Raw genomic sequence first — 13189 nt, 5'->3', positions numbered from 1 at the left:
TGTGTTGTTATGTGTGCAATGAGGGTGTGGTGGGATTTCGTTATGATGGCGGGTTACTGATAACCTCATGAACGCCGATTTTTCGTTCCACGCAGAGGTAAAAGAAACATAGTGATATGAACGTTTGGAGTAGATACTATAAAACAGCAATCTGATTAAAATATTACGATGGCCTCTACTACATGAAGATCTGACCAGTTGTAGTGCGAAGTCGTGTCAGGGGGTCATACGAGCGGCTTTTGACCTTTTACGTCAGACATTTGATTAACTAATCAGCGTTGATATTTTTAGTAGGATACCCACAGTTCCGTGCATCACAGGCCAAGAACTTGCTGCAACAGGCCGCTTCCTTGGCTAATCCCTCACATCATCCAAAACGCGGGTCATATAACAACTCTTCCAGATCCTCGTGTAGTAAAGACAAGTAAAACGAAATTTTGAACTATAAAAAAAACGAAACGAAATAGGATTGTATCAAACAGATATGAACGATCATATTTATGCGGCCGCGGTTTACCATCGGTGAGGAAAATGGTGTCTCTACTTTTCTGTACCAAACGCGTTACTGAAGATGGGTACGGAGGTGCTATGAGAAAAATTTTGTTCGCAGAGTCTACTTGTATTTCAAAGGGTTCTTCTACATGCACACATATGTGTACATAGGACCTCGGTTTTTCGTTCCTTACTAGACCCTCTGTTCGACATCACTGATTGGGTTAATCGGGTATGTTGTTTCGACCCGGGATTAGGCGATCTCTATGCGATGAAAACTGTGTTTCTATAAGGTCCTTTAGACATTTTGGTCACATCTATTCAGGTTCTTTAGCGGGAGTGTGTTTGCTGTTTAATAATTTTAAAAATATTTTTAACTACCAGTGAAGATACACATGACTGTAAATAAAAAAAATACGTTCTTCATGATGGATAAAAACCACATCGCCACTATTGTTCATCATCGTCGTCCTGGATGGAGAGAATACGGCGGTCTCTTGATTTACACTGTTAATCTTACTTAAAACCTTGAAGCGGCGTTAATCCCAATTCTATGGTGTTCCATATTGTGATTAAATATTTATGAACTCGACAGTCACCACCCTAAATAGAAATACCATAGATTGGATAATGGCATCACTCTATTAGGGAGAACATATAATATTTTCATGTTGCCTAAAACGTTCTAGGCTAACACCGGACATCTTGGTCAGCAAATCAACGTCTTACGCACTGAGCCACCGCAGTTCCCTGTTCTGAAAGGAATAGACGTTTGAATCAAAAATACACGCATACAATCATATCACTTCCTCTTTTGTTGACTGTTCAATCAAGTTAGTCATAACTTTTGAAATCGTGTAGCCCCTTTTCATAAAACTATTTCATTGTTTTCTTTCTTGTCAAATGTGAGTAATTGTCAGTGTAACGTAGTCATAACAAAGTCATAATTCGGTCACATGTGACAAGTGTCAATTGAAATGAAACTGAGTAATAAGTAATTACTGGTTAGATTCACAATCAGAAAATTAAAAAAATATACGAAGGAAGTTGTCAATCCAACGTGACATCTTTCTAAACACACAGTACAGCATTCAGATTGTTTTTGCAGGGAATTATGGATTGCATATCTTTCTCTATTTTTGACTTGATTCATCGGACGAATTTCTCTCGAAATCCAGCCAAATTATAGCCCGTTCACGGTTGTCACGCAGTATATGTTAACTGAATAATGTTGAAGTATCTATTGTATAATTCCATAAAAAAAATACCTACAGGCCTATAATATGTCGTAATCTATTGCGCAGTAGGACTGAATTGATCGTTGTGTAGGGTGTCTCGAGTGTCCGTATGATTCTTGTTTGTCTTTCCCGCTATGGCCCTCCTCTCAAAACTCGAGCCATTCGCGTACCCTATGCCCACCACCATTTAATTTTGGACAAGGGGACTTTTCTATTACAGATAAAATTTTCAACATTAAAACACAAACCCACATTATTTTAATATATTTTAATATAAAGAACACACTCTGTGTAACACAATATTACAAAATTCAACTTACAAACAGATGGGGACATTTCTATTTTAACTAAAAATCAACTAAGGGCCTTATTTAACATTAAAAGTCCCGCACTTAATCCAATATAGCGACCACACGAAACGCTCCATGCGCCATATTAGGGAGCCACTTGTGTTCTTTTAACCTTTTAAGTAAAAAAAAAACCCCTATTACTCAAAAATTTAAAAAGCACTTTTTGAATGTCTATTTATCATAAGTTATTAATAATATATTAGTTTGCTGTTTTACAAATGTTTATCACACAAATATTAAAGATGAGCACTATCTGATGTATTGTGTAATGTCGTAGACTTGCTACATGTATATACAGTTGATAGTTCAGATCATAGTCCACTTTATAACGTTCACACACGACATAACACAATGATACATGTATATATTTATGAAAACAAATGACAAGTAGCTTTGTTGCTGCTGCAGTGCCTTCTGCTATTGTTTCCTTAAAAGACACCTTGTCTCCTAAAATCCAATGAAAATGTCCCATAAAAATCAACACCACACATCACATTTCTATAGGACCACCTAAAGTCAATTTACGACAACTGTCACATCCATTTAATCGCGATTCTTGAAGTTTCTTAGCAACAGCTTCCGCTATAAGCACTGCTGGTCCAAGTTTCAAACCGAGGCTTTTCATCATGTGATCTGTTGTAAGTAATGGCAGGATTTTACCATCAACTCTTTGTTCTCGGAATGTCTGAAAAATAATTAAAAAGATAAGAGGTAATTAATCAGGCTGACACCATTTCACACTTCAACCGATTTATCAGTGGAAAAAAACTACACGAACTCATAGTTCGTAAATAATTCGCATTCACTATGCATTCATTTGATTTCATCCCGATAGCCGGGTTTCATAATCAATTAAATGATTAACACTATACAATATTAACTGGCAGTTGTTAAATCATTGTGGGTTATATTACATTACTTAATATTTCTGAAAATTTTATTTGAAAGAATGTTGCTGGAAATCGGCATATAAAATAATTTGCTCGTTGAAATTCTTGTTTAGATTGCAACCACCCACTTTAACTCCTCTCTGAATATTGATCAACTGAGTATTTTCGTTTCGTTTTTCACAAATATTGAAACTTGAGAATCAACAATATGATCCAGACAAATGTTTTAGTAATGATATTAAAGGTATAAATCATACTCGAACGCAGACATAGAGGACACGGAATAAATTCTGAGACACGTATGGTGATTGATTAGATTCTACATGTAAATGCTAACATGGGAATATCCTTGCGGATCGCTGATGGTTCTTAAGTGTGGTCTGGATTATGTTTGGAATTCATTAGCGATGATAACCATGTATCCTTATCTATCAGTAAAAATAATATGTTTACAATGTAAAACTTACCTCAGCGTATAAAGTACATCCGTCGAGTCTGGAAACAAAACTACAAACATCCTCCACTGACCAACTTCTTATATCATCAGGTCGATTAACACAGGTACACTGGTAACTAGGTTTACCCATATATGGATGTAAATAACCAGGAATGTCTTTAGCACTATTCATACTTTCTTCCAGTCGTTTACGGCGGTAATCCTCACTTTGTAACAAGGCCGAATCATAATACAGAGGTGGATACGTCGTTGAACAAGACGGATAGGAATCAAACCGAAAGTCGGGTACCTGGTAGTCCAGACGAAGCCTTTTATTAGCAATATCTGAAGAGGAGTCTAATTCTGCGTGGTGTCGTTTCAGACCATTAATACTAGAACACGGATAGGACATGGAAGTTGGAATAGGCATATACTGGAACGGTCTTGGAAGTTCCATCACAGGTGCTGATAAAGCGTAAGGCAGTCTCTGAGAAAACATGTGTAAGGGCGAGAAACAGGGTGCTCCAATACTAGATGGTAACGCTCCAGCTGTAGTTGGGTATAACACAGGGTCTTTCTGATATAGTCCTGGGTGTGGGGGGACAGGGTTGTACATAGCACAACCGTGATAAGGATGAAGAACATGATTAAAAGATGGATCACTGGTTCGTAAAGAGTACATTGTATCAAGCTGCTGTGGAACTTGAGGACTGAAAAATAACATTGAGAAAACCCATTATACAACAGTACAACCAAATCCAATATCCAATGGACTGCAAAACAGTTATGAGAACTTCTAGTTCAAATATTCGACAGTACTACCGACAGCTGCATGCCATCCACTGATTCGATATCCCATTTAATAAATACCATTTAACTTCAATTTACATACCCAAATCTTTAACTGCTAGATTAACCCAAGATCCCACATGAGAAAACCGAAACCACAAATGAATACACTTACAATAAAGGATGTCCCCCAGTTAACATTCTCATGTAGTCTGCGTAAGCCGCTGTATCTGGAAATGTCTCTGGAAGCCGGAAAGTCGGAACCTCGCTACCAAGCCTTGGACCTAATCCAGTGAAAGATTTAGGTGTCATCTTTTCGTGTTCTCTTTCGGGTAGCTTTCTGGCATGATCCTCCGGAGAAGAACGTGAAGATTCCCTTGGCTTTGGAGACTCAAAACTTGACGTTTTAGGATTTTCAATTTTAGGATGTTTTGTTTCTTTTGGCATTTCCTTTGGCCGTTCTTTAATGTTTGTGTCTTTTGGAGGTTTATCATCTTTGATGTAATTTTCTTTACAAACATCTGGGGTGGATTTGATCACAGGTGTGGATGATGGCTGCTTAGCTGTTTCCTCCGCTTTACAATTTTCAGCTGACAATTTGACAGGTGTGGGCTGAACCATTGGAATGATTTCTGATTTAACTGAAATATATGATAATTGTATTAAAATATACATTTATAATCTATATTACATGTTGAAATGACGTCATCACAATAAATAACAGAAATTGACAGAAATGAGATGCAGTTTTTGACATTTGGATAGAAGTTTATTGGAATATTAACAATGCTCCTAAAAAATTTTATTGACAAACTTTAAATAATTGACATATAGATTTCTTTAAGCACACATATCTTTAAGCAGAAATGTCACTAACCTGCTGTTTCATTGTGCCTTTGATTAGGTTCGGAAACGGTAGGCTCTATAACTTTACTGACTGGGTCCCGAGGTTCTGGCTTCACTGGTGATAGGACGGGTACTTTAGGGACTGGAAACACACCAGGAACAATATTACAGGGCATGACAATGGGTACTTTAGGTAGACGCTCTTGGGTAATGGGCACGGTGGGTAGAACTGCTGGATTCATAATATTGGTCGATTTAGATTCCCGCAATGGACTGGAAAATAGAACAGATCAAATAAATAAAAATAGGCCAACAGACAATGAAACATATGCACATGACAGCTAAGCTGTCCAGTAGTCCATAAAGGTTGTTGCATTGTGAATGTTTAGGAAATAGAAAGCCAAACTTTGTTATCTGTGCGTTGACGGGGTTCTACGACACAATAAAGTGTACTAACAGTATAGGTATATTCACCAGACACTGTTGTAATTGGTCTTCATAACAATAATGGACGTATAAAAACATCGAATGTGTTTCATTCTATCTTACCTAACGGGTTTCTCTAAAGGTTTCTTTATCTTTTTGGCTTCCTTCTTTGTCTTTTCGCCCTCTGATGTTGACAGAGGAGCAATGGGCTTACTACCATCTTGAGAAATGGGTTTGACACCGTCTGTTGTTATTTTGGGTTTACTTTCTTTATTAGCGGGCGTTTTCTTTTTAGTTCCATTTCTGTTACGATTCTGAAATGTAGCAAAAATATTCCAAATGTTCAATTCGAGTTATTTTAAATAGGATGATAACAACATTTTAATATTAAATATGTGCAATCTATGCTTAAAACAAAGAGTACTAGATATAACTTGGGCGCGTCCGGTATTTCAAATGTGCTTGTGGTGAACAAGGATATCGTTTTTATTAACACTATAATGTTATTAGTTGATCTCTATTTCTCTCTACACTTTTCATTACTCTAATTCCATCATTTATTTTGAGTTGTTAGGGCGTATCAGTTTGAGTCAGCTAGGCGGAAGAGTACAGGTCGGCTGTTTTCCGCCGATACGACAGCGAAGATTGATCAAGCCGAGCATTGACCAGATTTCTTCCAACTGAACGAACAAAACCTGGTTCGGATTTTCTGCCGCACGGGGGTATTATCAATTACCAATAAACAAGGCGTATAAAAGGAAAGGTCGCCATGGAATCGTTTTCTTTAGATGACCCCTTTGAAGAAAAGGTCAGGGCGCATGACAATTCAATTTGCTAGATGTGACATCAATTACGTCTGGCTTCTAAAATATCGTTTCATCGGAAATGTACAGCACGGAAATCCCCCAGTTAATATGTAGTCTATAACGTTGAGTAATCACGTTTGTAATAAATAGTCACAGGTTTAAATATAGTTGTATGTATAACTGAAATGGCAAAACCAAATGCCCAAATGTTGTAAACGAATATCTGCCACAACGAGCAAATAACAAATTTATTTCCCATAGGCTCTGGTTTTTTTTGGTTTTTTTTACGGCGACTCGTATTTTATATACCAACAGTATGGTCTAGTAGTTCTAATGTTATTATACTTATCATCCAATAAAGGACGATTATATCATCTATATGAAGCATTTATTGTTCTTTTCTTTTAAGACTTTATAACCCTGGGCTTTTTTCCCTTGCTTTAATTTAACGGTTTGTCTCGAGACGCGCGCTAGCGGAAATATGACCAGTACATCCGCGGGCTATATCCTGTATGAAAATTACGCTTTGGTTATAGCCATTACAATTTCCTCTCCAAAATTGCCGTGCATTATGTTTTAGGTTCGTACTTTAATAACAGGCCGCGTCAGTCGAGTATAAATTGCTCCTCTTTCTTCTGGCTAGAAAATTCCAATTTATGACTCGGGGTATTGTTGTATTCCAATTCTAACGAAGTAAATCTCATTTTCCGTCGTCGATTGGTACTTTAGGTGGAGATTAATAATGCACAAGCCGTGACAGCCACGTACATCTAATCACGCGAAATTGTTAATGAAGGCACGTCGATTAATGCATTCCCAGAGGGCAGTTGCACGCCACGCTAAAGCGATTAAAGAGTGTTGCGCAGTGCTATTGCATTGAGGCGCAAATTTCCGTGGAGAATTGACGCCTATATCGACAGTTTCTCTTGTCATTTTTACCCCCGAGAGCTTGCATAGTTTCTTCGATTACCACTTAGAGTTTGCAATTTTCACAGCGACCTCTCCAAGGCCTTTTAGGCTGTCGGCGGATAGTGAAGTAATTAATTTTTCAGAGGGCTTTTCGTCGAGAACCATCGTATTTCAAGCAGACTCATACTGCGAACGCCAATGGTACGTATACAAACAATATCACGTGACCGGATTTCTGCCCTTTTCTTTCTAACACGTTCCAAATGAACGACTCGTATTTCAACTCTTAACATGGGCTCTTCAACTCTGCTTGGTAATTCAGTTAGGCATGTATTAGGCGTCCCGTTGTCCTTTTCTTCTTGGAGAAGGTTAACCAGCCATGCGATAAAGACCCGTGTTGGTAGAAAATTACTTGGAAAGAAGAAAACGTTAAGATCTACAAACTATATAATATGAAATTCGAAAACGGGTATATACTATATAAAATATGACGCCCAATATGTTTCTTTAACTTAAAAAAAGCAGTAGTCTAAATAAAGTCTATATTATTTCACATTAAAAACGAAAAACGAAACATTTATAAGTTGCCGAGAATTATGTCATTCGTATATTTTTTTTTTTTTTTTTAAAACTGGATATGACAATAAATAGTTATTTATAATCAAGTTTATAATTTTAAGTAGAAAACGTGCAAAGATTTCACATAAATAACGAATCGTGCGTGATTAAGAGTGTGATGAACATCGCCTATCCAACATGAAAAGAAGTAGACGTTATTTTTCTCGCTAAAAACATTGTTAAACTATAAGCGGAAATTGCACACAGGCCGATATATCATGAAAGAATTATTAGAGGACGGCATTTTCAGTCGACAAGCTCACTTAATAACCCCACATTTTATACTTAGGTGACAAACAGTCTAAAATAAGGTTGAATTTATGAAAAGAGCACGCTTCGCCGCTCTACCGAGTGAAAAATAAATTTCTTTGTGAACCGTCGGTGGATCAAGTATATGAATCGATTCTCAAACGGCGTGTTGGAATTGATTGCCGTGAAGCGGTATAACTTGAGGCGCCCGTCTCGCCAGATAATAACACTCCGCGCGACTAACTACGGCTTCTAATAACCCGCGGCTCTTCCGTAATTACCGCCGAGCTATCGCATTCTCCGTAGTTTGCCGGCATTTATCTAGCACGAATTGGACAGCTCGCTCAGGGCATTGCGGCAATGGGGATTAAAAGAATTATTTATAACTGTACGGTTGGTTATAAAAGTATTGGCTTTTTACTCCGCACATTTTAACCTTTAACTAGCGTAAATGATATTTATGATATCGTGAATTGGGGTTCGTCAATTGCGAAGTTACATTAAATCATTTTATCGTGAAGAGATAGGGGATGGTATTAAAGCTAGAACTTTGAAGTCGGAAATTGTATCGTACGTGAGGCCGCGTGAAGAAGGTCATCGTGGAATATGAATACAATAAAGGGGCCACTTGGTGTGAGAAGTAGTATTATGATAGAGGAGACAGTCGGGTAATGATTACCTCGTTCATCTTCTCTATCAGTATGCAAGTGAAACTGGCGTCGCAATTACTGTCGGCTACTGACGCATGGCTGTCTTTATTTATCTAATCGTAATCTTGCCTTCACACACGGTCGAAACCTGGCCACGGATGGCGGCACACGAGGGAGTATTGGCAAGCCTCTCGACTGTCAATCAATGCTAACGACGCGAGAATACTTCGCCCTCACACGCTCGAAACCCACTTGCGTAAACAAAACCCCGAGCAATTGATTGCATATCAATAGGCGCTAGTTGGATCTGGGCGTGTATTGTACGATGTGTGGACAGAAAGCAAACTTTACCCGTAGTGTGTTCTGTTAAGACCCAAGCCTTCCGCTAAGAACTTCAAGTTCTATTGACAAATTCAGCGTCAATCGAAATCCGTGCTTCGCGTCTTCTCATGTTCCGAAGCCGAGCAACTGAGTTAACATTCCGCTCTAAAGACCATAAATACAAAATCCTCGGCCGGAAAAATCTCCCAAGCGACAAATCTCACACAAACTAAGACGATGAAAACAACTTCAATCTTGGTCTGTATTTTTCTCAAGTCTACGAAAACCCGGATGTAACTGATGACATTTAGAAAGTTACTTCTAGAAATCCAGTGGTCTTATTTTCTTACATTTGCCATTTGGATTTTTCGTACAATAGACTGTTTAGCATCTTTTGTAAAATATAAGGGCTTGGAGAATGCACTGATTTTTTTGTATAGCAATTGCAAATAAAAGCGATAATATCTATAAGGTCCTTCACCTGAGAGAATAGTAGAATTTTTTTCTAAATTAAATATGCCCCTCTGATCAAGATAATTGCTCTCGAAAAAATATTGGTTTCTGAATTGTCCGCTTTTGCAATTTCATAAAAGGGGCTTCATCCTGCCTATTTATCCAGCAGAAAAAATAAGTCTAGCGAATGTTCGATCTAAATAGCGATAACTAAAAATTAAAAAAAAAAATTAAATAAAGACCAGCATTCATGAACACTGAGCTCGACGGGTAAACCCAATCACCATCTTACTTAGAGGATGCTTCTCCTCGCCCAACTCTGACATCAATAAGCGACGGAAAATCTAGAGAATCAATCTGATATTTTGTACAATGGAATAATTACCAAGACATATAGTGATTTTCAATATATCGATTAATCGATTAGGATTGTTAGTACACGTGTCTATTCTACCACGCTTCTTACAATTGTTACTGGATTTGTTCAAGATAATAAACTAATTATTTTCACATCTAACAAGTAGGAAATAGTAATTTTATTGCTATGTAGTTTGGTGTATTTTATCAAAGAAAACTAAAGGAGTAACAATTTTTGTATCAGACATTCTGTTTATATAATGAGTGAATGAAATGGAGTTTAACGTTCTAGTTTTCTGCTCCAATGGGGCTAATGAAGACGGTCTGTTGAAATATCAATGATATTAATTTATTATACGACCAATTCATATATGTGCGATTTTTCTCCAAGCATATCGATTTATTACTTCGAATGCAAGTACACCCAAACTATCGCTTACTCAAATTGAGCTTTTACACCAGAAAAAAAAAACCGAAAAAAAACCCCGATCTCTTCCATGTGGTATTCAATTACACGGGCCACTTCAATAAATGATGAATTCCTAAGTTGATACATATCCGTTCGTTACATTTAAATTATATTTGGTCTAGGTATATATGGTGGGTCACGGGTATTTAAGCACGACCGAATCTGGAAAATGAATTAGCGTACACAGGATGATTTACTAGAGCGATGAGGTGAAATGGCCACTTTAAACGTCATTACTGGTAAGCTAGGTAATTATGTTAACACAATGGTCTTTTCATACCTCATACGAATACGGTATAATTACATCAAGGCACGAAATAATTCACGTTACCAAACAAAAGCTACCCAAAAATGTGTATTCGCAGAAGTTTTGTCTGGGTGTAGAAAGGGGGATGGGGTGTAATATTAATTATATATGGAAAAAAATAACTAATAGCCTAATAATAACCATGCAAAATATTGCAAGGCGCACATACAAAACAAAATTATACTAATTATAGCCTCACAAGTTTTGCTTTGATGCAGTTTTAAAACGTAAATATTCAGAAAATGGAGGTTTATAATATAAATTATATATTGATAACTTCTTCCTCAATACATTTATTTATTTCTTAAGGCGCATACGTCATACAACATGAAACCGTCACGTATCATTCAAATTTGCATCATGTTCTTACACAAATCGCGTTGATATTTATTATCAAGCGGGAAATCCGCTGCCGATGTCGTCACCAACAACCATGTTTGAAGTGTATAAATATTTCATGATTACCAACGCGGACTTCGAAAATACGTGTAGTATGTTTACATTAGACACATATCGGTAGTTTTGTTCAGTAAAGATTGGTTTTGTAATATTTTCATTACTTACAGGTCTAACGCGTGTAGTAAACTAGTAAACGCATACTGGGCAGAAGCTGAGCATTTAGTTATTCATGCCTTGTGTGTGGTTAACCAGTGCAGTTTTGTGGAAGAGAAATTTATGACGGCAGTCGGCGGTTGTATAGTTATTTCGTCTCCGTTTATTGAGCACAGATAAACAATTGCATATCATCAAAAGGTATTGATAGGCTGTCGCGCCTATTTTATAGACGCAATTACCTACGTATTATTATGAATAATAAATTCGCTGTGAATAAAAAATATACAAACTCAACACGCGAAGTGTTAAGGGGCATATATTATTGTCTGCCTGTACACGGCAGTTAAATTCTTTCAACTGTATACAACTCCATGGCTTTGTATTGAAACTAAACAATATAATTACTAAGCTAGCAACTAAACCAGCTGTCATATTGCACGTTTTGAAAATCGACGGAAATAAATATAGGAATATATAATGATGCTATATGACTTACCAGGGTTGAACCAGTACGACACCCTTCACAATCACAAACAGTCGGGTGAACGGATAATATTCCTTTGGCCAGTAATAATTTTAAACTTTTCCCATGATGACGAATAGATCGTTTCCAGTCTTTAGCAGTTTCTCGCCCAGAAACAAACTGAAACTCATTGGGCGCTAACCACGATCCTTGAAAATATATACAAGGTCCTTTACTTCCCTGACAAAGTTTAGATAAATATAACAATGCCTTATTTTGTCCACATTCAACTTCTAAGATAACTTCACCGTCTTTTATTATGGGTTTAATATATTCCTCGGCATCCTCTGCCATCGTCGGTTGAGGCGGTGTAGTAACTGTTCCCAAAACTGTAGACTTCTCGTCAGCTACACTGCTGCAGTTCACACTAGTTTCCGTTATTCCGTCATCGCTGTTAGTACTCCGTACATCTTTTTCTTGCGGGTGGTCCCCTTTCTTTTCCGAGCTCTCGTCCGTCACTCGCTTGCCCATGTCTGTTCTTGGCAATATTTCTCTGTACAACTAACAAAACCACGCCTCTTTAAAATCACAAACAGTTTTGCGCAACAGAGTCAAAGCCTGAACGTACATCTATAGTATGACGGGGGCGAATAAAACTCACTCATTGACACATCCGGTGAAAGCACGTTGTAGTATTTCTATAGCGGTTGCACGCGTTCGGCTTGTCAATGCGGCATACATACGTCGACTAACTATAGCTGTTAGAGGGGCTATTAGACACTAGCTCGCCACAGCTTGGATTTATACTGATAGGCGGTGATTAAAGCAGAGACAAAACTATGAAGCGGGATCGTCCGAGCGGCAAGATCGTGGCGTGAACAGCTATACACAGATCAATCGATACTTATAATTCCGCCGTGGCCCGCCCTTATCATACTTCACGTAGCTTAGGGCTCGTCACGGAAACACTAATTCCACACGGCTGAAGTTCAATACTTATCGCCGATAAAGAAAATATTCGAGCTGAGCGTGTTATGCACGACTTACACTGAAACTTAATACGGTAGTAATCGGCAAAAGCCGGGAGATTGTAATGAACTGGTTGCGTGCCTGTCTCGTCTTACCACTTGTGCGGAACTGTGGTGAAATGAGTTGAAATACGCCAAGCTACTTGAGGACTTGGGGTTTAGGAGAATAGTGTCTAAAACTGGGTAATAAACAACAAGCCAACACGGCAGTAAAGTAACGCACACTGTCCCGCAATCTTCATTATATTCTTTCTCGTTAATCGAGAATGGCCCGTCGCTCATTGACAGTCGGGAGTAAAGGTTACTTAACGTGGCGATCGACTTCCCTCGGGCGGTATCGCTTTGTTAGGTCTGCTATTTTCCGCTTGCATGAGATCAATATTGAGAGAGGTCGCGCTCCAATCATCTAAAAGACGCCGACCTCGAAAAATTCTTTAGAAAGAAGACACGTTTACAAGCGAGACGTATCTCCGGCACTTTGAATTAACGTGAGACGCCTTATTGAAGAGTTTGTCATTTGGCGAGAATATAAAACAT

At 38.0% G+C, this 13189-nt stretch overlaps 1 protein-coding gene across 1 annotated transcript; it reads right to left on the bottom strand.

The window, feature by feature from the left end:
• Nucleotides 1-1983: 1983 nt before the first annotated feature.
• On the bottom strand, nt 1984-12922 carry LOC126812590 (uncharacterized). The gene is made up of 6 exons (XM_050539053.2): nt 11658-12922; nt 5591-5781; nt 5073-5314; nt 4371-4836; nt 3438-4116; nt 1984-2765 (listed from the first exon to the last, which is right to left on the bottom strand). Exons 1-6 carry the CDS (start codon nt 12153-12155, stop codon nt 2571-2573), a joined length of 2271 nt encoding a protein of 756 aa, XP_050395010.1. The 5' UTR covers nt 12156-12922; the 3' UTR covers nt 1984-2570.
• Between the last annotated feature and the right edge of the window lie 267 nt (nt 12923-13189).

This window comes from Patella vulgata, chromosome 2, assembly GCF_932274485.2.
Source record: "Patella vulgata chromosome 2, xgPatVulg1.2, whole genome shotgun sequence".
Classification (NCBI taxonomy): Eukaryota; Metazoa; Mollusca; class Gastropoda; family Patellidae; genus Patella; species Patella vulgata.
The sequence above is the reverse complement of the archived record's forward strand: the minus strand, read 5'-3'. Positions and strand labels throughout refer to the sequence as shown.

Bases quoted from the DNA above. Each gene is read 5' to 3' on its own strand.
- LOC126812590 (XM_050539053.2), bottom strand. From the start codon at position 12,155: ATGGGCAAGCGAGTGACGGACGAGAGCTCGGAAAAGAAAGGGGACCAC. The intron at 4,837-5,072 runs GTTAGTGACATT...CATATATTTCAG, and splicing joins AAGGCACAATGAAACAGCAG to TTAAATCAGAAATCATTCCA. The intron at 4,117-4,370 runs GTAAGTGTATTC...GTTATTTTTCAG, and splicing joins ACTGGGGGACATCCTTTATT to TCCTCAAGTTCCACAGCAGC.